The 24339-nt window shown below is 40.0% G+C and overlaps 1 protein-coding gene across 1 annotated transcript in view; it reads left to right on the top strand.

Moving 5' to 3' along the window:
• The window catches only part of ADAMTS3 (ADAM metallopeptidase with thrombospondin type 1 motif 3), a 135148-nt gene extending 111400 nt beyond the window's left edge, over window positions 1-23748 (top strand). Inside the window, exons 8-22 of the mRNA XM_026090137.1 lie at window positions 1194-1299; window positions 2301-2444; window positions 4039-4171; window positions 4648-4761; window positions 5908-6053; window positions 6620-6795; window positions 7889-8022; window positions 8526-8649; window positions 12479-12559; window positions 14183-14346; window positions 15036-15201; window positions 15950-16082; window positions 16351-16558; window positions 17318-17435; window positions 23171-23748. Coding sequence (XP_025945922.1) covers window positions 1194-1299; window positions 2301-2444; window positions 4039-4171; window positions 4648-4761; window positions 5908-6053; window positions 6620-6795; window positions 7889-8022; window positions 8526-8649; window positions 12479-12559; window positions 14183-14346; window positions 15036-15201; window positions 15950-16082; window positions 16351-16558; window positions 17318-17435; window positions 23171-23748 — 2525 coding nt within the window. The remainder of the gene's footprint in view (window positions 1-1193; window positions 1300-2300; window positions 2445-4038; window positions 4172-4647; window positions 4762-5907; window positions 6054-6619; window positions 6796-7888; window positions 8023-8525; window positions 8650-12478; window positions 12560-14182; window positions 14347-15035; window positions 15202-15949; window positions 16083-16350; window positions 16559-17317; window positions 17436-23170) is intronic.
• The last annotated feature ends 591 nt before the right edge of the window (window positions 23749-24339 follow it).

Below are 24339 nucleotides of genomic sequence, written 5' to 3'. Positions count from 1 at the left end.
TTAAATGAAACATTGTGGTTCTGTGTGCTTCTTGCTTCCACTCGCAGGTGGAAAAGAGCAACGAGAAAATTGAGTAATTTCTGATGCAAAGCTCTCCTACTAAATGTAATTGCCTCCACCACAATAAATCTAATATTAGTCTTTCTGAAATCCCCTCTGTCTTCTATGCTTCACTTTCCCCAGACACACCAACAGTGCTACTCCTTCTCTAAATGTTGCCTGTGTCAGTCCTTAGAGAGAGCCTCATAATAAAACCCTGGAGCTTCTCCTGCCACTTCAGACAGCTGTCCAGCTGTGGTGCTGTGGCTGGGACTGTGGCTCGATTCCTTCTGCCAGCCGCTGTGGTCTCCTCTAGTGCTATGCCCATTCTCTGTGCCTTTGACTCAAATCCTGCAACTTGTCTGTGAAGAAGAAGGCCCTGTTCATTATTCAGTCTTGGAAAAGCAGTGTAATATATATAATTTAACATGATGGCAGTAGTACATTCAGCTGTAATGTCCAGAGTTTACAAATCTTCACTTAGGACTCAGTAAGAATGACCTGCTCTCAGTTAGACATGTCCTTTAGTAAGAAAGCTTTTGTGCTCATATGCTGGTGAACCCATACTGGTTGAAGCACATTTCTGGTTCCCCAAATAGTTTTTTGAAAAGTGCACCATGTTTTGGCTGTCCAACTGAAGATGTCTTAGATGTTCATGTTCAGCACCTCCACCCTCCCTTCACCTTTCATCAAGGTAGGAGAGCCAAGCCCTTCTTCAGGTCTGGACTGGCGTGCCTGAAGTGAAACTGGTAAAGACGAGATGTAAGGCAGACTTTCCTGTCTTCAGAAAGATTTCAGCTTTTACTGAGGAAAAGACATGCAATATGTACCAGGCTATATATAGATGAAGGTATTAATATGAACACAAGGAAAAAAAGAACCTATAGCTCTACCTTTTAATTGAACATAAATGTCATTTTGTGTATTTCTGGTGATAAATGTGTAAGTGCCAGAAATAATACAGATGTCTGGGAAATCAAACCCAGTTTGTTAGAGCCATTTAATCTATTTGACAGTAATTGTAATGAGATAGAGAAAATTGACCATCAAGGCAAAAGAATCCTGAGTTCTTCTCAGTTAGGAAATCTTATTGGGCTGTCTAGTTTAAAACAAATCTAGTGGGGGGAAAAAACAGACCTCATTTCTCTCAACAGGGTATGCTCCTGTCACTGGCATGTGTCACCCAGTCCGAAGCTGTACACTCAACCATGAGGATGGGTTTTCATCAGCTTTTGTAGTTGCTCATGAAACTGGCCATGTGTAAGTCTRACTTTTAAAATTAGATTAGCAACAAAATATGGTGCTGCATCTCCTGTTTGCAGTTTAATTTTCATGTATATATGACAGCTGTCCTATTTATATTTCCATCTCCTTGGAATGCATCAGTGCTTTAAGCAATGAAGAAGTAAGTTGGGGAAGAAGGGAAGGGGAAGAAGGAGGGAATTTGCTGTTTGTATGGTGAGGGTGAGAGGGAGGTCATTAAAAGTAAGAAACCTGGAACGCCCAGGTGTGGTGTCTTAATTCACTGCATTCAGCGGAGACAGTAGCTTGCCAAGCATCATTAACTTCTTACTTCTCATTGACTGAAAGTGATAATTTGTTAGATTTGGCATTTCTTAGAGAAAGAGAAACTGTTAGGTTGGGAATAGCTGATTAAGCAAAGATCTCCATTAGCTGCCTGGGTGAATTAATATCAAGCACTGACCTGATTTTTTTTCCTTTAAATAGTGCAAGCTCGTTGTTCATTTGTACACCTCAATGGGTCTCTACCACTGTCAGAGTAACACAGGAGGAAATTAGCCAAATTTGAGATGACCAAGTCACTGGCATGTTAAGCTGTACCAGATGCACACTTGCAGGTGTAACATGTTAACCATGTCAGCTCTATGAGTAAATAGATGCTTTTGATAAATGAGTGTACAAACATGAACAATTCAATGTCTGAACAAACTGCTCTCTGATGAACAGGTTTTTTTTTCCTTTATCCAAAGCATGAGCAGAAATCATTGTCTAGTTACCTCATTCCTGGTATTAACAAATAAAATGAAGTATAAATGCAAGAGTATTAAGAGAGTCCTTGGTGTTCTGACATCAAAGGAGATATCTATTTGAAATGCAGGTGATATCTGTGAAGTGGAGAAAACGATTTCATCTGGAATGATTACATGTCCACAAGGGACTGTTTTCTTCACAACTCTTTCACCAGCTGAAGAGCAAAAATTGCCCAAGCTTTGATACTGCTTTTTTTTTTTTTTTTTTAGGTTGGGAATGGAGCACGATGGGCAAGGGAACAGATGTGGTGATGAGACAGCAATGGGGAGTGTTATGGCTCCCTTGGTGCAGGCTGCCTTTCATCGTTACCACTGGTCCAGGTGCAGCGGCCAAGAACTCAAAAGATACATACAGTAAGGACCTGTCAGCACTCAGCAGTAGTTTTTTTACTGAAAGAAACAGAAGTCTTTGCTGTCGGCTGGGATCTGGGACCAGTGGGCTGCCCTGTTAGACAGCGAAGAGAAGAGGAGAGGCAATCGCAGCATGAAGAAGCAGACACAAGTGTCATAAACCTGACCTTTGTCTGTGGAAGCCCCTTTTTATAAACACAGTGGTATGGGGGCCTCAGAGATATTGAGGAATAGGATGCTCCAGTGTGGCCTGCTCTCTGCTTTCAAATAAGGATTCAGTTTTCAAAGGCATCCCAGTAGACTTATCTGTGCTTCAGTGCAGCAGCAAGACAGTCCATGCCTGGCCTCCTCCGGTCATGCTTTCTAATCGCCTCCTTTCCCAACATACTCTTTTTCCCTTCAGATGTATATTAGAAAAGCTAAATCAAGAACTGTACTTCCTCATTTAGGGCTTTATAGAAAACCCATTGCATCCTCCGGAGGACAGTAGCAGAAGTCTTTCCAGCAGACTCTGTATTAGACAGCTAGTGTTTTCCCTAGGTTTCTGAAAGCTGTGAAGAGGGCTTTTGATTTCTATAGGAGTCGTGCTGTGAAACTGGTGGGATGAAGCCCTAAACTCAGAAAAAGAACTATTGAAAGTTGTGGAAGAGGAAAAAATACACGTGTGTGTGTGTGTGTGTGTGTCTGAATTAAGGAGAAAAAGAACAGAGCGCCACAGGACTGATCTCTACCCTGCTGGCTCTGGCCTCCCTCCATGTACGCACCTCTTCACCCAGTTCTTACTCAGACTTCCTTCTCTATTGTAAATGGCTGTTTTTGCCAGCCAAAGTTGAGTAAAAACTTCATGAATTGACTCATTATAGCCTGTATTTCCTAGAGAACAAACCCCATTCATAGAAATAAAGTGCAAAACAGTAATCTTATCAATACCTTAGAGCTTAAAGTGAAATCTATCCCCGTGCAGAAAGAGCAGCCTGCCAGTATCAGTCTTTTAAGACCTCAAAGTTAAACAGGAGTCCAGTGAAAAGCAAGGCTAATTCTGCCTCTTTGCATAGGCAGGGCTTCATCCATACGAATACAGTCAATGTCAGGTAAGAGGGCCCGTTCTCAGACCACTGTTGTGTTTCAAAGCCCGAAGAAGTCTGTGGAAAGGCCCCCATTGACTACAGTGGACTTTGTGTTAGGTGTTATGTTAGGAACCATGCTCCAGTTTGAAGCACACTGAGATGTTGCCCTTTGGCAGTGAGAATTGGGGAGTGTTTGTTTTCTACCTGGTGACAGGAAAATAAAGTGCAAATTCCACAGGTATCTCTAGGACAGAGAAGGGCTGGAGATGGCTCTCCATGGTCTCCCAGTAAATGCAGGGATTTTGCTGAGTCATATCTGAGGCTGAGTCATGTTGCACTAAGCAATACTCCTACAGAAAGGACTGTCTGTGTTTCAGAGAGCAATAAGTATATATAAACAGGACGGACAATGAATTGGAGAAAAGGAGTATTGCCAGTATTGACATCTAAGAATAAGTATGTTGACCTTGCTGATCAAAAACACAATTACTAAGTCTGCTCATGATTTTTTTCTGTGTGTCTTTCTACAGCTCTTATGACTGTCTTCTTGACGACCCTTTTGAACACGATTGGCCTAAGCTTCCTGAACTGCCAGGCATCAACTATTCCATGGATGAACAGTGCCGCTTTGATTTTGGTGTTGGCTATAAGATGTGCACAGCGGTATGTCCAAGGCAGTCATTACAAAGACAAACATTCATTTAGCATTTGGCCTTATTTAATAACGGCAATATATGCATTTTCTCATAGTTGACAAGCACTTTAGAGTAGTTTAAATAGTCATGTAGAGGGGAGAGAGAGATTCGTGGGTGAAACCTAGTAATTTCAGTCACGTTTAAGGGTCAGGTGGAGAGCAGCATGACCCACATGACACAGACTTCTGGCAGCAAACCTGTGATCCCAAGACAGGAAGGAAAAACCTTATTTTCCTCCCATTTCTTGGGTGTCTCCTTCTTTCTTCTTCTCACCAGCCCAGGACGAAGAGATGCAGGGAATGAGCACTGCCCTTTTCTTTCTGAAGATGCTTTACTTATTGATAGCCCTGTGAGAGATTAATTCACTGAGTGGTTTGAATCCTTATCTGAAAAGTATTGATAATCTAATGTTGAGTTTCATCTCATAAATATCCTGCCTTTCAGTTCCGAACCTTTGACCCATGCAAGCAATTGTGGTGTAGCCATCCAGATAACCCGTATTTCTGTAAGACTAAGAAAGGACCTCCACTTGATGGGACAGAGTGTGCCCCTGGAAAAGTGAGTATTGTGTTTTCAGTATGTTTTTATTTTAAAAAATCAGTTGCAGGGTTTCTCAGCTTCAGTTAGGTTGAGGGGCACATAGGAAATCAGGGAATTGCCCAGCACCTCCTAGGTGGAGCCAGAGGAGGTGAAAAGGGGGAGCTGTGCTTTCCCAGTGCAGTGTTCTGTGAACTGTACAAGGTTTGCTGTTATACCAAGTAAATTGTGGCGGCTCAGCACATTGAAACCCCAGTTTAGATGTAACCCTCTCTCAGCCTCTTCTGTGGCCTTTTTGCTACCTTTTCTGGATTCTTGTCTCATCTGCGAAGTGCCCATAAAGTATCTTTGGGAATCCACCCTAGCAGATAATGCCGTTACTGTAGGGTGGGAGTACTTAGTCCAAAACTCTTCTTAGTGCTTGTGGTCCAGACATCCTGTGGCTAAATGTTTGTGGAGGCTTGGGATTAGCTCTTTATTTTTCCCTTTTAATATCCCCATTAGTGGGTGTCCTGCTGTTAATCCATTTTTAATTATAAAATTATACTCCAATAAATGTTTGTTTTAGCAAATTCCATGTATTTTGAGATACAGGAGAGCCACTTATACTGTCTGAATATGCCTTAGCCAGCAGCAAAAAACACCCTGCCCAGTGACTAGCCCTCTGTTTTACCTATGTGAATGAGGATGTTATTTGGCCAGTATGAGCAAAAAAAGAAAAAAAATACTAAGCCTCAGCAAGAACTGTATCCTATGACACAATATTTAGAACATTAAAATTCCTTTAAAAAGATGGTAGAGACTAAGACTCCAATGAAACAAAGAATTATTTAAATGAGTTGAAAGAAGGGCAGAACATGCTGAGCTTCATGTATCTGCCTATGGAGGGAAACAGGCTCAGGTTCAGCAGTGCTGCTTACCGTGGAGCAGACTGCAGTCAAGGGGGGAGATCGAAATCAGCTACTTGCAGGGCCCACAGTGCATAGACCTTTGACTCTTATGGCCCCAGGAAAGTCTGAGGTCTGATTCGTTTCCAATCTCTTCTCTGAGATGTCCCTTCTTAGCCCCATGAGTTCACATCTGTGTGCTTTTAATTTTATTGTGATTATACATTTGGTTTGGTTTGGTTTCTGTTCTTGTCTGTTTTCCTTGCCCGGTATCCCTCAGTGGTGTTATAAAGGCCACTGCATGTGGAAGAACGTTAACCAGCTGAAACAGGATGGCAACTGGGGACCCTGGACAAAATTTGGCTCCTGCTCACGATCCTGTGGAACTGGAGTTCGCTTCCGAACACGCCAGTGCAACAATCCAATGTAGGTCTCCTAGCTAAGTGGTAGTTCCAGTTGGCTAGGAATCTTTACAGGTGTGAGTTTAAATGACATTTACACATTGGGATAGATTCTGCTAAAAATTCCATTCTGTTCAAGCCCCCTTAAAACATGGCTTTTTGCAGAAAGCCAGGATCATTTTTGTAGAATTCAAGAATTTTGAGAGAAAAACCTGTGGTAAATCATCCCATAACATATTTAACTTGTGTAAAAGAATGAAGGGAACATAGTGTGCAAGTTCACCAAACTGCAGGGTAGACTATTAGATAATTGCTAATTGTAAATCAATTATTGGCAGCATATATGTGCACATGTATGGCTACTGCATTTGAGCGTGTGCCTTTGGGATGTACGGACAAGCACAGAGGTTACATTGCAAATGCATAACTGTGCAGTAAAACTGCTCTGTTTCCACTTCTGTGAGCTCTCACCCCTTTTTTGCAAACTTGTTCCTTAAAATTAAGGCTAAAATTTCGCTTGAGACAGAAGAAAAATCCCCAGTCCTAATGTCCAGAGGGTTTTAGAATCTCTTAAATGTTTTCTCCTCATAGGCCAATTAATGGAGGTGAAGACTGTGCTGGGGTCAATTTTGAGTTTCAACTTTGCAATACAGAAGAGTGTCCAAAGCACTTTGAGGACTTCAGAGCACAACAGTGTCAGCAGCGCAATTCTCACTTTGAGTATCAGAACAGCAAACACCACTGGCTGCCATATGAACACCCTGACTGTAAGTTCACTTATTTGCCTTTATTACAGGTTAATCTTGGAATATCCCAGAGCTTGTGGCATCTTGTTCCGTCAACCATGCAGAAGGCAGAAGTAATCGGTGTGCGAACAAGTGTAGGTGAGACTAAAGAGCAGGAAAAAGGATGGCCCCATAAATAAAGGACAGATGCCCTGTGAGAGAGCTGTAATTTCCCCAGTCCAGCCCAGGTGGCTTCTCCTAACTTTCACCCGGTTCTTAGTGAGAACATGATCCAGCAAGATGCTTCTGGCTCTCAGCTCCTGCTGAGAGTGCTCATAGCTTTTAACGCGCTGCATTGTCACTCTGGCTCTCTACTGTTGGGCAAAGTGCATAAAGCTGCCTCTCAAGTCCTGAAGGACCTCTTCCTGCCCTCTCTCCCATACAGCTGTTTGTCTACAAGAGTGCAAAGTGTTAATGTTTGATCACAGCTGCTGGTAGCAACTTCCACTGAAAGTATTTTCCCACTCCTTATAGATACATCTGTCTCAGCCTGACTCTGTCAGTCTTTACTATTAATGATAATCTAGTTACTTCCAGTGCACATGGACAGCTTTAAGTACAAAGACAGATTCTTAGCTTACTGAAAGGGCCTGCAGAGGCTTTGAGTTGCTGGCATTTTGTCCTGAGTTAGGTATGTTCCTGTCTCCTGAGATTCCCTTTATATTCATGGCTAGGGAGTTAGATTAAGTCATTGACTAGGAAATATGTGTTCAGCTGGCATTTTACAAACAGGCTAAGAAAGCTAGATATCCAGATCCTCTCAGCACTTCATGTGGCTTTAGCACCATCTTCTCACAAACTCATTTTGAAAACCCAGCTGTGATTATTCTGCCACCCTGTGATTTCCTAAACTCAGCCTGCTTCCCAATAGGATTGGAGTGAAAGCTACTTTCAGAATAGTTGGGAACCCAGCGCTAAGACCATCTTAAGAAGGGCATTGATTTCACAGCTGTCTGTTTAAGGTCCTTTATATTTCTATTATATTCTCTTTACTCCTTTAGTGGGATTTTTTTCTGAAGCTCATCTGGATTGCTGTTAACTTACACAATTATACTTCTGTTTCCTAAATGCACAGCTAATAAGAGATGTCACCTGTACTGCCAATCCAAAGAAACAGGAGATGTTGCTTACATGAAACAGCTGGCACATGATGGGACTCGCTGTTCCTATAAAGATGCATACAGCATTTGTGTTCGTGGAGAATGTGTGGTGAGTGACAGTTTCCCAGGGCCATCACTGAGTTTGAACTGTGCTGTATTCCTTAATGAATCAGTCAAAAGAACTCAATAAATAACGCAGAGAGAGACTTGGAAGACATTTTCAAAATAAATATTTGCAGTGTCATATTCCTCATAATTACCTGAAATTTACATTAAATTAAAGCAATGGTACAGATCTATTCCGTGGAAATACTGCACTTTTCTTAAACTGGTAGCTTCATTTGCTTTTTTTTTTTTTTTTTTGCACTTATTTTCTTGTTTGAAAAGAACTGTGTCCATTACTCTGTTGTCTGTCCCATTCTTTTTTAGTCTTGAAGTACAGTGAATATAATGCAAGAATTTTTCGTGCTGAAACCATTATCCAGCAGCAGAATTTCAAATAATTTGTGTTTAAATTAAATATATCAGTGTTATGCATTCATTTTGAGATGGCTTTCCACCATAATTAAAGCTACAGTAGGTGACAAAGTCTTTTTGCTCTTCCTTCTGCAGAAAGTGGGTTGTGACAAGGAGATTGGTTCCAATAAGGTTGAAGATAAATGTGGTGTCTGTGGTGGTGATAACTCTCATTGCCGAACTGTAAAGGGAACCTTTACCCGGACTCCCAAAAAGCTTGGTAGGAATAGCATTTTCATGCATCTGGATACGTCTCTGGTGTTTCTGTCCTATCTATTGCTTTTGCATTCTGGTCAGAAATACAACCTATTTTAGGGTATTGAAACCAAAGTTGCAAGATTATGTGTAAAAATAGTTTAGTTCTTGATAAAGAAATTACATCTTTTAATAACACCTTAATATTTCTGTCTTTTAAAGGATCTGTGAGAAGAAAGCTTGATAAGTCTAGTGTATCCAGAAATACTCACTATGCAGAGCATATTTAGTTGTTCTTTGTACTTGCTGAAGCCCAGTCAGACAAAGTCCGTGGTCAGTGGGTATACACCAAGTTATGCTAAACAAAAACAGCCTGTTCTTCTAACACTGAAATGCAGAAGAAATTGAGGTACTTCATCTGACACTAAGTGTAGCACCCATTTATCTATATCCTATCCTGTATAGGAGGACTAGAGGAAACACTTCAGAGTTTAAGCTTTTCACAAGTTTCTCTCTTAAATCTAAACTCATGGAATATTTTGTGAAGTGGAAGTCTGAATTTCTGTGCATATAAACTCATGGATGCTCATGTCAAATTGGTCTTGTACAATGCTTATTCCCAAACTACAGCCATTCAGTCAAATAAATGATGAAAAATTAAATTCAGCTTAATTCTGAACCAAATATAAAAATGTTTTGGTAAGAGTCCTCATTTCTCATATATTTGAAGCTGTGTGACTGACATCAGATGGAACATATGATAGCATCCCATTAGCTCAAAAACAAGAATGACATGGTTAACATTTTCAGACTGCTCTCAGGTATTTTACAACACATTTTGTGTTAAAAATAATTTAAGAACTCCTTGAACTTCTTCAACAATTTCTGTTTAGTCAGTTATTTGTTGAGCCGGGACAGCATTATCTTGTATATTTTGCTGGATATATTTTGCATTTTAAGGGTTTCCTATATTGCTTGTATTTCAGTCTAGGGAAGCTACTCAGGGATATGCATCTCCTGTTTGATGGAGAACACTGCTATTCTGGCAGTATCTGTTCTATAGTACAAAGTGTTTTAAGATAGAGCGGGGAAAGGCTTAGCAACAGGTATAGTGAATCTCTGTCTTAACAGTTTAAATGCTGGTAATTGCTGCCATGAAGCAAGATTAACTGTAATGTTAATTGAATTTGGACAGTAAGTGAGCAGACAAACTAAACTTAGACAAAAATAAATTGATGTGTGAATGGAAATAAAACACATTCATACAAGATTTTGCTGAAAATACTTACTAATTACTACAAACCAACTAGAAAATGTTGCTGCTTCTAATTATCAGAGACAGTAGAGAAAGAACTGTTAAAATTGTAGGCCTTATAAAATGCTTACAAAACACACAACAGCAAAAATTGTTGTTTACATCACCTTTCTGAATGGGATGGTTCCCCTGAGGATGATGTGTTGAGTACGGAATAATGAAACAGTCACTCAAATCTTGCATTTAATGGACTGAAGACAACAACTTGAGCCTCATATATAGCCGTGTGTATTTCTGGAGCAGGCAGTTACTGTGCTTTTCTGATGTAAAACTGTAATCAGCAGAAATAAGTGCTCAGTCTCCTAAGAGTGTTTCTGATCTTTCCCTAAAAAACGATTGTAATTTTGAGGGCAGAGGGAATGTCCATGCAACAACTTTGGACCCAGTCCAATAAGAGTTTTTTCTAATGAGTTTAGTTTCCGTTTCTTAATTTCTGAGAAATTAAGAGGGCAAAGCAGAGGCTAACAGAGGGCAAAATATGCTACTGACCACATTATGTTCTGGCTCGACACTTTTGCATATGGGCCACTGAGGACCACAGCGTTGTCTTATGGGGCAACAGTGTTCAGACTGTTGTTTGCACAGTATTCTCAGTGTCTGGAAAGCATGACAATTCAGAGTGACAGGCAGTGCTAGGAGACAGTTCAGGGAAGATTGCTGTTCATCAGCCACTTATTTCCAAATGATCTGTGTTTATGTGATGTTAAATTGTTTTACAGTAACTTTGGCAATCTAGTCATTAAAAAGACTAATTGACCTCTTCCAACAGGGAAACATTTAAGCAAGAGGTGCCAAAAAGAATTCAAGTTTCTGGAAAATGAAATCTGCAAGTATCCAACTTAAAATCACCTACCTACTGGTCTAACTTTCATTGACTATTAAAATTTGCTAGATGTGTCTAATACTACTTTAAATGCATTTGAAGGCATAATGTAATATATACATCATATTTGTAAAGCACATCTGGCTCACAATTTAGTCAATGAAATAACAAGACTTTTCTCCCATAACACTAATTACAGATGTTCTATTTAAGGGAAGACAAGAGGAGCATTTACATTGCCCAAAGGAGCTCGCAATATTTCCCTTTCTGAAACAAAGGATTCTAAAAATATTCTGGGTAAGTTTCAAGTGCTTGCAGAAAGAGAGGCATCCATGGCAACTCGGGAGTTCTTGCTGCAGTTCTCATCTCCACCTAGTCATTGACAGATAACACCAAACCAGGCAAAAGCTTTATGTTTCGTATGCTTGACAGATGGTCAATACCAAGATTGGCAAATGCTGCTTGTGCAGCCACACATCAGCCAGAAGCATGGTTTTACATTTTCAGAGCTCTTAATTTCTTCGTATAGATTTTCCAGGGAGCTGCAATTTGCCAGATACGTGATACACTATACATGCACTTGTTAGCCCCAGAATGCCCAGGATGAAACAGAATTAGTTATATGCTGTGTCATGTGTTTGCACTGTACAGACCCTTCAAATTTTGTCACATCTGCACTGCTTCTATAGCAGGACTGGATTACATGGATTTCACTTAGAAAGATTACATAGCAGACTGCAAAACAAAGTCTAACTTATTCATATGAAATGCTTTTTAAAAGTAGATCCAAGGAGATTTATCTTAACTATGCATGCATTAAAGGAAAAAATATGGAAATATGAAAATACCATATACTTTTACAATTTTACATCCTTACTTTCAATTAAAATCATTCACTTCTGTGCTCATGAAGCTCTTACTTAAAACGTGATTTAAAAACACCAGTTGACAGGTCCTCGGCGGGGCAGGGTCTAGTCTTCCTAATGACAATACTACTTACTTATTACTACACTCATTACTTGTGGTTTGGATTGGTAAATAATTAAAATGTAAAATAAAATTTGTTTCCTTTTGGAACAACTTTTTACTCTTAGCTGTAGGGAGTTGAATTCAGCCTTTTCATTTCAGCAGTAATGATCTAACTGATGCATTTTACATTCACAACTATAGATAGTTTGGGTTAACTTCCATGTAGACAAGCCCTTCATGACCTGTAGCAATAATTTACTCTGTACTACATCTACCTTTTTCCAGAGTCTTTGATGTTTCAGAAGTAAGCAGACACATGCAAGACATTAACATCTAACAGTACAGTAAGTAAACTCAAATCTAACAGCCTGGCTGATGGGTACTGTGGAAAAATTATCAGGAAGACTTTTTTTTTTTCACTCCAATTTATGCTGAGAATCATAGGAAACATATTCATATCTTTTGCCTGAATTGTTAATTGATATGGCCTATAACAGTGTAGTCAGTCAAGTGACAAATAGATTTGTAACTGGTTTCTCTTTTCTCCCTGAAAGAGAAAAAAACAAAAGGAAGTCCTGCCAAATATGTTACAAAACTATTTGATCGGTTTCTTTCTGACACCGCTTCTCAGCTGATGGATGCCCTCTTCTGCAAGTAGGAGCTGGATAATGTAGTACGCTACTAACCATAGCTATTACTTTTTCTTTCCTTCTCTGCTTTCTCCATTGACTACCACACATGCCAAAGGGTACCTTAAGATGTTTGATATCCCTCCTGGTGCTCGACATGTGTTTATCCAAGAAGACGAGGCTTCTCCTCACTTTCTTGGTAAGTGTTTCTCTCCTCAGGTTTGTCTTACAAGCATGATGGAAAACACAGGACAGTCATGCAGGAGAACCTGAGAAATGAGATAACCAAATTAATGTACCCAGTGTATAATTTATGCATTTAGAATTGCATGTTAAGGACTGAGTTCTACAGCATAAGCTTAACAATCAAATATTTACTTCTCATCTGAATTCTTTAAAATTTTAAACTGACCCCAATTTGCATGTTTACTAAAAAAAGGATTGTGATCACTCAAAATTAAACTGGCACTGCCAGGGTAAAAACTATATCTACTATTATTGTGAATCCAGTTCCATATCTTTACTTATTCTTATCTGCTATAGATCATGAGCAACAGCTTTTTTACTGGAAAGAAGATTGGGGAACTTGTGATATATTTCGTGGTGCATTTCATTTGGGATTTTTCTTATGTAGGGCAATTCATATTATTGTCAATCAGTTGGTATCTTGCTACTTACCACTTGATAATGCTTAAGGGATTTTTAGCTCACACCAGAGGGATGATATTTTTCATGGATTTCAGCAGGCTTTTAATCAACTCCTTATGTGCCACTGCAGCATCTGAGATCTGTAAACTCTTCAGGCAGACTTAAATTAGTTATTTAAGAAAGTGGGAATAGAGGGAAAAAAAGAAAGAAAAAATGGCTTCAACTGTGATAATGTCAAGAAGGAAACTCTTGGCTTTCAGGTACAAGGGCTTCATTTGGACCAAGCATAGCCTGATAGTAACTTTCAGAGCAGCACAGTTTGCCTTGGCAGTAAGTGGCTTCATCAAGCTACTAACTAGGTACTGCAGACCCCCTGCATTGTGATTACTATAATCATAGGCAGTTGCAAGATTTCCGCATAGTTCTCTATCACGTTTTATTGTGCATTGGAAAAAATTGTGTAAGAAAAAAATGACAGTCCATCTTTCAGGTTTCTAATATATTGGCTTGTAAACAGAGCATAGTAATAATCCCCACAGTGCATGACTTTCAAGATGTGTTGCAGGAACCAAAAAGTAGTTCCTCAGGTGTTCAAATGCCTCAGCTCTTTGCTGCTCATTTTAGAATCTGATACATATGCATATACACAAAAGAAAATGAAATATGTGATGAAAAAGCTGTTATTTTCATAATCCAAGGCTTATAAGAAATGTAATTCTAGGTTGGTGGGTCCTCTGTTATGCTAGTAGGCATTCCCAATAATACTGCTTTTGGTCTTAAGCAAATCGGGAAGATGGGTGATTCTGAAGATTTGACTGAGCTCCTTGCTATTACCTGTGCTTCTTGGGAATTCAGCTAATGTGGGAAATGTGCATGTTACACACAAAGAGGTACTTAAATCCATCTCTAGCTCTGTTTCTATATTTAATTCATATGTATAAGGAAGTACAAAATTGAATCAAGTATTTGAATGCATCTATTATCAGACTGGAATGCGGCGGCTATGTGAGATGGCCTGGGAGGGCCTTTCTCCAAGCCAATGCATCTACAGCACTTGCCAGTGTTTTTTTGCAAGAGTCCGTCTATAATATCTCCTGTCACGTTTCATGTAAGCCACCGTGATTRCAGATGATATGATGGGAAACACGACAGCCACTATTTTCACTCCTTTTAGCAATTAAGAACCAGGCTACAGGACACTATATTCTGAATGGAAAAGGGGAGGAAGCCAGATCACGATCTTTCATCGACCTGGGCGTGGAGTGGGAATACAACATAGAAGATGACATAGAAACTCTCCACACTGATGGACCCTTGCATGACGCAGTAGTGGTGCTGGTAGGTTATACGCCAAGCAGTGAGAAGACGGTGTTTTGGTCTTTTATAAAAGTGCATGGCCAATGCGGAGCTTGTGCTGAGGTAAAACATTGCTGTGTAATGCCTCTCAGAAGGATGGGTGCGAAGGAGATAGCTCACAGGCTGAGGCTCTTTTCTCACTAGCTGTTGAAGGAAAATGCTTTTGAAAACATCCCTACTGCCATGTTTAGTGTTCGAGGCAATAGTGTTTCCACACTACCTTCCTTCATAAACTGTTGCCCATTCATGCAGCAGTAATGTGTCGATTACAAGCCCAATATGGTGTTGTCTGACATCAGTGGGACACTTTCAGTGGACCAAAAATGACATTGGATCAGGCTCCATGTCAAACCATGTTTGAGACCAACCCTGCCCAGCCAAGTATATTACTCGGCCACACCATCCTTCCATCCTAGATGATGGTGTCCACCTTGGCCAGGTCAGAATCCTGTTCTAGTAAGGTATCTAATTTTACACAGCTGCATACATCTCTGTGTTGATCTTAATATTCTTAGTTCTAATGGTGAAGATGAAGATCAATCTTTTTTTTTCAGTTAGTTAACTAACAGTTCCCACATTTTCCYGAGAACCAGGCCTTGGTTTCTTTAGTCTACAAAGGAATAAATAATAGCTTTGGTGCTGTACCACTGTTTACATTTCATTATTAATAGATCATTCCTCGGGAGAACGACACAAGATCTAGTCTGACTTACAAATACATCATTCATGAGGATTCAGTACCAACTATCAACAGCAACAACGTCCTACAGGAAGAAATAGATACTTTTGAGTGGGCGTTAAAGAGTTGGTCCCAGTGCTCCAAACCCTGTGGTGGAGGTAAACAGATGATGCAACAACTTCTAGTGATGAATGGCAAATTATCAAAAGTAGGAAAGTAAAAGTTGGGGGAAATGAATGCTTTAGAAATCTTGGGCTTCCTTTTATAAAGTAGCTTGTTATTTTGGGTGCCCAACCTTAAAATATCTAAGTGTCTCATTAGTCAAAAGCGTCGCACTTCCACCCTAGGAAGGAAAATTCCTTTTTAGGTGTCTAAATTCAGCACCCAAACCCAGTTTGGAAGTATAGACTCACAYGTTTATGCTACTGAGAGTTTACCTGTGGTATGTATATTACTACTTACACAGAGAATGGGGAATGTAAATGTCAGAGTAACTTTAACTCTTGCATACAGCAATGGAGTAGGTGATGTGTTCTGGTAGTGACAATACTAAAAGGAGATTTGGGATCTGGGTTCATTCCCAGGTTAGCCAGTGACATGCTGCTTGATGTTAAGGAAGTAATTTCTCCTCTCCCTGTGCCCTGATTGTGTGTGCRATGCAGAGGTTAGACTACAGTCCCTTCTGGCCTTAAAAACCTATCACAGTGCCATATTTTAAATAGCATCCACAATTTAGAACACTCTGCAATCATGTTGTGCCAGACAACTGAACAAACTGTGAGCRTGTTTAAATACCATATAAATACCTTTCATAAAACCATAAAATAGTCCATAAAACTTGTATTTAAACAAAAAATTCTAAGAGCAGCAGCATTTTTCCACTGATTTTTCTGAAATATTTTCCAGGATTCCAGTATACCAAATACGGGTGCCGCAGGAAAAGTGATAACAAAATGGTTCATCGCAGCTTCTGTGAAGCCAGCAAAAAGCCAAAGCCCATTCGTAGAATGTGCAATCTTCAGGAATGCACACAGCCTCTGTAAGTATGTTTCACATAAAAGTATAAATGATTGCTACTTGTAGTAGGTGTGGAAGTTAAACCAAGCCAGGTTTGGTGGGATCCTGATAGGTTTCTAGAGTGGTGTCCCTGTGTTATGCATGGTTTTTTCTACCTGTATAAGAATGGTTACTGATCTTATTGAGGGATTTCATCACAAAAAATCTTACACTAAGGTCTGCCTGAGATAGCAGCATTTTAGATAATAGGCAAAGGTTGTGATGGCATATTATTCCTTTTTACTTCCCAGCTGGGTAGCAGATGAGTGGGAATACTGCACAAAAACCTGTGGGAACTCTGGCTACCAGATCCGCACTGTGCGTTGCATTCAACCCCTTCACAATGGTGCAAACCGCTCTGTCCATTTCAAGTACTGTAGTGGAGATCGCCCCGAGAGCCGCAGGCCGTGCAACCGAGTACCATGCCCTGCACAGTGGAAAGCTGGACCCTGGTCTGAGGTGGGCAAGCAGCAGTCAAGTATTTCACATTTCCTTAGCAGCGAGTGAGTAACGTACCTTTGCTAACATCTCATGCCTCTAATGTCAGTGCTGTGCCTGGGCTGACTCCACTGGTCAGAGTACTCTAAAGCCTTAAAATCAGCAACAGATTGGGCCCTCCAACTTGAAGGGCTTCTATAGCTCTCCAGACTTTCTAAAAACCAATGCAGAAAATAGTCAACATATGAGATTTAAAATCCTGCAAAACAAATGTTGAAATTTTGTTTGGTTTTGTTTGTTTGTTTCCAACTCTTCATTTCCCCACTTCTGAGGATAGCATAACATTTTTTACCAACTTGGACTGTGGTGGAATCACAGAGTGTTTCCGCAAGTGGTAATATTGTTATAATGGCAGGAATAAACAGCTGAACCCTATAGCCAAAGGAAGTAACTTATGGACACTGAGTTTTCTATGTTCTTATATTTTCTTTATGTTACACTGTCCAGATCAGGAATCAACTACAGGAAAAATAAGTAGCAAAATTCATATGTCCTTAGAATAAATTTAACATTACAGAAAACAGGAACCAAGGAAAATACCATCCTCCTCCTCTGCTTATTTGTCCATAGTGTCAACCTTCACCAAAGCCTGCTTAAAAAACAAACGGCTGGAATGTATAGCCTGACCTGAAAGGCAACCTTGGGCTATTTTAAACGCATAACTTTTGCACATTGCTGTGAATGCTGAATATCCTGAATTGTCTTGTGTCTATTCCATAGTGTTCTGTGACCTGTGGGGAAGGAACCGAGACCCGGCAGATCATATGCCGTGCTGGGGACCAGTGTGATGGAGAAAAGCCAGAATCAGTGAGGGTTTGTAAACTCCCTCCCTGTAATGGTAAGAAAACATCTTAAAATGACTGCAGTAGATGAGGATAGCAGTTCCTGTCTCAGAGCAGCCTGTCTAGTGCTCATCATGTGCTGGGGAGAGACATTAGATTTCAGGTGCCAATGAACAATAAAAATAAAAGACCTATATTTAATCTTACCTGCAGCTTTAGTTCTACCTGGTAAACCTTCTGTGCTAATGTGTACAGGTTTCTGAAACACGGCAGCGCCTACGTCTGTGAATAGGTATTGTGCATACCAAACTGATACTGTACTTATATTTTGAAGTTATGATGCTGTCAGGTGACAACCACACAACTCTGTTCACATCTTGCCTGCCACAAAATATATCCTTCATCAGAGATCTCTCTGCTTTTATCCAGCTAAATGTGCCCTCTTGTTCAGTCCATTAAAACTTTGTGTTGAATGTTGGAGTCTAACCAAGCAGACCCTTTAAATCCCAAGATAAGTTTATGAGCCTAGCAATTGAGGAGACAGAGAAAAAAAGAAGAAGAAAAAAAAAAGGAGCTATGGGGCATTAATAAGGTTCCTGAGAATCTCATTACATTGTTCTCATTGAACCTTTTCCAACAGATCTTTAATCTTTTTATGACAATAAAGTCTTTCTTCCTTTGGGCCCATGACTCCATTAGTTTTGGGGTTTATTTGTTTTTTAAATCCCTCATGACAGTCCTAACACTCAGACCGGTGGTAGAAGATACAGAGTCAGCATTCTAAGGGTGTGCGGTGTGTTTTCCCGCAGAGTGAATGTAACTCTGCTTGCCACATGTCTGGGAAGGGTGTCTGCTTTGCTTCTATGTGTCTTCTGCTGCTGCCAGTGAAAAAACTCAGAGCAGAAAACAATTCTGGGAACAATTAGCATTTATGAAATGGTTTATCCACTAGGTGGGAGCAAATCACTATCTCTACTTTACAAACAGGATTTAAAATTCTCCGTCTGTGGTGCAGTGATTTTTTGCTGGTGATAAAAAAAAATATTTCCAAAAGTAAACGAATAAGGCTACATCTTGCAGTCTCTTCAGATAAAGTTTTGATCTTGTGCTTATATACTTTAAGCATCAGCTGGGATTTTCTTGAATAGCCAGCATTAAATTCCTGCCTTTCAAAATTAAGCATCACACAGTCTTTTTTCTGCTTGTGAGAATGCTATGTCTCTCTCACAGTGAGCAGGCATAGCCAAATGCTGCTGACCTATATGTCCAAGGATCCATTTACATGGGATCTAAGCAATAGATGGCCTTGTACAGGCCCTCTACAAATGCCAGCTGAATCACATCAGTTAGTACTCTTTGTATTTTTGTTTTTTTAGATGCTTAAAATGCACCCTCTCTTGTATGCCCCAGTGAATGAAGGATTTCTATGGTCACATGTAGATACTGGGGATGCCTAACAGGGTTCTGAAACCCCAGGTATGTTTGCTGAAAAGAGAGGACATAGTATACATCACAACAGCTATTACAAAAACAAAAACAAAACCAAGAAATAACAGCTGGGGAAATGCACAGATCTGTTTGGCCTTGCTGCAGCACATGTACAGCAAAACCCAAACTGTATGAAAATGCTGTGGACTAGTAGGGCATAGCCAGCTACATCCAGCCAAGTCCTACATACCTTTGACAAAACCACGTGGGTCCCCATGGGTTCTGCTCCTCAGCCATACAAACGCTTGACTCTTCTCTTTGAGCACAGACCTCTCTGCTCTCTTCAGGGATTTGGGATAAGCCATGGCTTTCACCAAGTGCTGGGATTTTCAACCTTTGCCCTAAGTAGTTGACAGTGTTCTTTCAGGCCAAATAGTCTCTCTCTTTCACCACACCTGTGGTTTCTACAGCACTCTATATGTTTTGGGGGCATATAACTAAAATATAGATAGTATTCTGTAATATTTATTTACATGAGCTCTTAATGCATGGTGATGTATGGTATTTCTTTATTTTTAAATCTGTATAGCCTTAATTATTATTCTGATTTTTAGGGCATTGGACTTAGCAAACAGTCTGTATCAGGTGCTTTTGACTGAATTATTTATTATATAAATGCAAGATTGCTGAGAGTTCAATCTTGATGGAGTTATCATGAACATTTGCCACAGTTGGTGTGATTTCTTTTGTGCTRTAGGGTACATTTATATTTCTCTTCTGTTTCACAAATACAATGATCTGTCTGCATATGGGAGAAGAGCCACCAGCTCCTCTACCATGTGCTTCAGTGGACCTGAGTCTTGTAGTGTGGAAAAATGAGGGCACCTCCCATAGATATTTCACTTAAATTTTGTATGTATCTGTGACTAGAAGAAAAAGGGGGGGCAGAATTTTATCCTTCAGGACCACAGCAATAATATGGGTTGCAGTCACGTTTCTATGGCTGTGGAGATATTACCATCAAATTTCTGTTTTTATCTGTCCCAGATGAGAAGAATGGATTTTGTGGTACTTAGGCAGATTGATGGGCTTTACATCAGAACCTGTATAGAAYAGATCATTGAAAAGTCTTTATATGAGATATCCCTTCTTTGCAGCACATGATACAGGATGAAGTAGGATTCACCTGTTGTTTTAAATTTTAGTCCATAAATACCAACTTTTAGCTCAAAGCAAGATTTTTCAGTGGGATGCTGTTAGGAAGTAATGTAAAGTTACGGTGATACCTTTTATGAGATCTGTGGCAATTCTAAAAGCTAATATGAAAGTTTGGGGATTAATTAAAAATTATCTTCTGGTAGCTTCATCTTCTAAAGATTCCCTAGGGAGTGGATATGCTTTCTTATGTCTTCTACTCTTAGTTACTGCGAAGCAAGTAACAAATTGTGAGAAGGAGAATTTTTACCATGAACATCAGCAGAAGGATACAAGTACTTACATACTCAATAGGAAATGGTTGACTAGGTTGTGCAGAATTAACCTAAAAAATAAAAAAAGGGATTACGTGAGTATTCAGTTCGAAGATTGTACTTGCTGAATCTACTGAACTTAGATAAGTACAAAACCAAATCTTTGCACTCTGTATTTGGGTCATGAAATCTAAACCATCGGGAACCATTATCAGGAAGATTAGCCATGAGAGAACAGGACCAAATAAAGTGCATTTGTCACTGTGAAAAGGCAAAATAATTGCTTGGTACTTTCTTTTTTGATTTGTTTGTCACTTTAGGTAATATTATTTACTTTAACTTACATATTAATGTAAATCACAGTGTGTACTTAACAAGATGACTGCCGTAATTTTCCAAATCAGGTGTTTTCATTTACATGGAAACATAATTATGGTGCTATATATGATGCACTTATATATATATATGCAAAGATTTGTGTTTCAATATTAGCTGTTCTAGTTTAGATGAATTATGAATATAGCCCTTGAATTTCCCATGCTAAATTCCTGCTGAAAATAGTTTTATATTACCTTAATGGGCTACATACATTCCCATGCAAAGCTTCAGATTTAACGCTAGGTTTGTCAAGAACCAATAAACATCTATCCAAAGAAGCAGATCAGGATTAGGAGCAAGGAAAATTTTTATATTACATGCCACAGTCATATAATTTTCTATTTATAAACAATGACCCACAACCCAACTGATGCAAGTGTGTGTAATTTTGCTGAATTCAGTAGAATTAAGCTGATTTACACTGATTGAGGGGTTGGCCTAGAGTTCATTTTTTAAAATAGGAAAACTTGGTTGCCTAACATACTGTTGACATGTGGTGAGGTAGCATCTGTACACAGGTGAAAAAATATCACAGTACAGAAAGCTAATTTAATTTCAGAGCATAATAAGTGGTGTTACATGCCATCTGTTGCTCATTAAAATATTGACTACATAATTACTAACTGTGAGTGCAGAAGTAGACGTGGAACAGACCTCAATAGTTTGGGTTAGCTTTTGGCTTTTTACATTATAATTTTTCATACTTCTATTTAAGTAAAATCCATCAATACCATTTCAAGTAAACTGTGATATCTTAGGAGAATTCTGCTAATGGAAAGTTCCTGCAGCTCTCTCTCCAAAGTATTTGAATAGTTACTGGAGGAACCAAGAAACTCATTTGTCCCACTTGCTGTTTTCTCTCCTGTGAAGTGTTACATGTTTGTACGTTCTTGGTCTAATTCTGGCCTCTTCCCAAGGCCTGRGCACCCAATTTAGGAGACTGAGGAGAGCCACAGATACACTGTGTTTCTCAGAGTCCCAGTCATGGGGCTGAGTCCTGCATGGGAGAGAGACAGGTCCGGGTGGTGCACAGCACTGGAATGAGCGGTCTATTTTGAGGGTCCTTGTAGACATCTGTGGGAAGGCAATTACACCTTTCTGCCTACAGATGCCTTGGCTTCAAAATAACAGCGTGCTGGTATGAATGTAGTGTTGACCCTGCTGCAAGCAGGAGGCCAGACTACATGACCTCCTGAGGTGCCTTCCAACCTGCATTATTCTGCTGGGTTTTCATGCAGCCAAGGCGTGTGAAATTCTGAACTATGCAGATAAGGAACAGTGCAAATGAGCAGTGGAATGAGTTAGACACAGACAGGAAAGAAGTAAGGAAATATTAATTCTCCTGATTTTAGTCTCTACAATAGTAGAGTTCATTCTGAATGCTTGAAGCTAACCTCCTGCCTTCACATGTGCCTCACCACAGCTCTGCTGAGGCACAAACTGAGGATTAATTTGGCTTTTTTCTATGAAATGAGAGTGAAGTTTTAATTTTAACTCACATTCCCTCACAGAATATCAGGCTACCCAGGGAGCTTGTAATTTGATATGGTTAGTATAACAGATTGCAAGGTTAAGAACCTAAATTCTTGAAAGTGCTACCTACTCATGAGTTTTAGAAGCTCTCAGCATTTTTCCCAGTCTTGGTAACAGTAAAACTTAGAACTTTGCTCATGTGACTGGTCATACTCTGAAGGTGAATGGGAGAATGCACAAATGTGCTCTCAGCTCAATATAAAACTTGCTTTAATTTCCTTCTGGCTTCCTGTGTTACTGCTTTCCTCTTTGCCAATTTTATCCAATATAAGCATTGCCTCTCTGTTGTGGAACAAATATCCAGCAAATGCTCAAAGAAACTTAACGTTTTTGAGATCTGTAAGACCTCTTTGACATCTTTAAGAACCTTTCTCTGCCTGAAAGGCATCCCACACACTTAACTTGAAGGGATCTTAGGTCTGATTGATGTGTTAGAAGCTTTTCATCAGCTTTCCAGTCATCTTTAGGTCACTGAAGGACTCAGAAATGTATTTTATGCAACTATAACTTCTTATTTTTACAAGATCATTTAAAATGCATCTTTGAAAGATATTACCTGGGATTTACTTTCTTTAAGGAAAGATTTAATTGTTTTCAATGTTGTTGATAGATGGTGTCCTCAGGCTGGAAGTGAAGSCTATTTCGGGTGGGTAAAACTACATCTAGCTTGGCAGTTTGCAAGTCTGGCATATTGCTGTCTGCGGCCCTTTGCAAACATAACATGCCTTTCCACACCTCTTCCCTTCTGGCATGCAGAGAAGGCAACACTTTCAAAGTGACTGGTGATTTTTTGGTTCCCAACTAGGGCTTTTTCAAAGGAGCTGGGGTGTTCTTTCAGGGGATCAGGCATTTCAGGTTGCATATCCAGTGTAGCCCATCATTTTGAATATGTAGGCTCAGAACTTTCAGTGCCCATCTAAGTGCTGTCCAGGCATTTCTGTGTTCTCCCTAGGTTTAAAATCAGCATTGTGTTTGTTTTGCAGATGAGCCCTGTATGGGAGACAAATCTATCTTCTGTCAAATGGAAGTGCTTGCACGTTACTGTTCCATCCCTGGCTACAACAAGCTGTGCTGTGAGTCCTGCAGCAAACGCAGCAGCACCCTCCCACCACCCTTCCTTACCGAAGCCGCTGAAACTGAAGACCAAGTGCTGTTTGATCGAAGCCATCTGCCTAGGGCTGTGGTGATGCCAACATCTTTAGCGCCCCACTATGCCGAGTTCCTGCCTGGGCGAAGTTCTCTGGGCAGGCTTTCCTTCGCAGAGGAGGAGGCAGGTACACATGCCTCCCTGTCAAACACTAAGCCCAAGGGTGCTGAGTTTCYGCAATGGAGAGCTCCTCCAGCAAGCAAGACTTCTAGGCTGTTTGTATTGCCTCACCAGCCACCTGCCAACAGCAGCAGTCTCAGTCCTCATAAYGCCCAGGCTTTGGCAGCAGCTCTTCCTGTGGTGCTGACTAATAACACTGCAGCAGGTGCTCTTTATCCATCGAGAACCTCAAGGAAGAGCGAGAAGCATGTAGACAAGAGATGGCCTTCAAGGTCTTCCACCGTGGAAAGATGAACATGAATGCCACAGGGAGGATAGTAACAGAAAGAGGGTCTGTTTGGCTTTGATTTCTTTACTTCTGGACACTATGGTGCATGCTGCTTTCCACAAGCAGGACACTGCGGATCATCAACTCATTCTCCTTGTAAATACAAAGAACAAGAAGTGCTGGTTCACTTTCTAGTTGCTCCCATCCTCCTCCCACACTTGGTTATCTGGTTAGTTTGAATGCATTGGAGGAAAGCACCAAAGAATATTCCTAACAGTGAGCAAAAGTTGCTGAGGCCATCGGTCAAGCTCTAGTATGGAAAAGTGGCCCTGACCTCAGCACTCACCTCATGATTTTTATTTTTAAACACTCACATGTAAAAAATACCCCACCACAAGAGGTACCAAACGTTTACACTTTACAGAATGCTTTTGCAATGGAACAACTGAATCCATAAGACTTGTTTTGCTAATTTATCTATATAAACGGATATTGTATGAGCAAATTTGCAGCTGTTGTGTAAATACTGTATATTGCAGAAAATCAGTATTATTTTTAAGAGTTTTGTGCTGTCAGACAACTGTTTACCTATGTTACATTTCTGGACAATTGCTAGG

The sequence above is a fragment of the Apteryx rowi genome, unplaced genomic scaffold, assembly GCF_003343035.1.
Source record: "Apteryx rowi isolate R43461 unplaced genomic scaffold, aptRow1 scaffold_85, whole genome shotgun sequence".
Lineage (NCBI taxonomy): Eukaryota > Metazoa > Chordata > Aves > Apterygiformes > Apterygidae > Apteryx > Apteryx rowi.
This window is presented reverse-complemented; position numbering and strand designations above follow the sequence as displayed.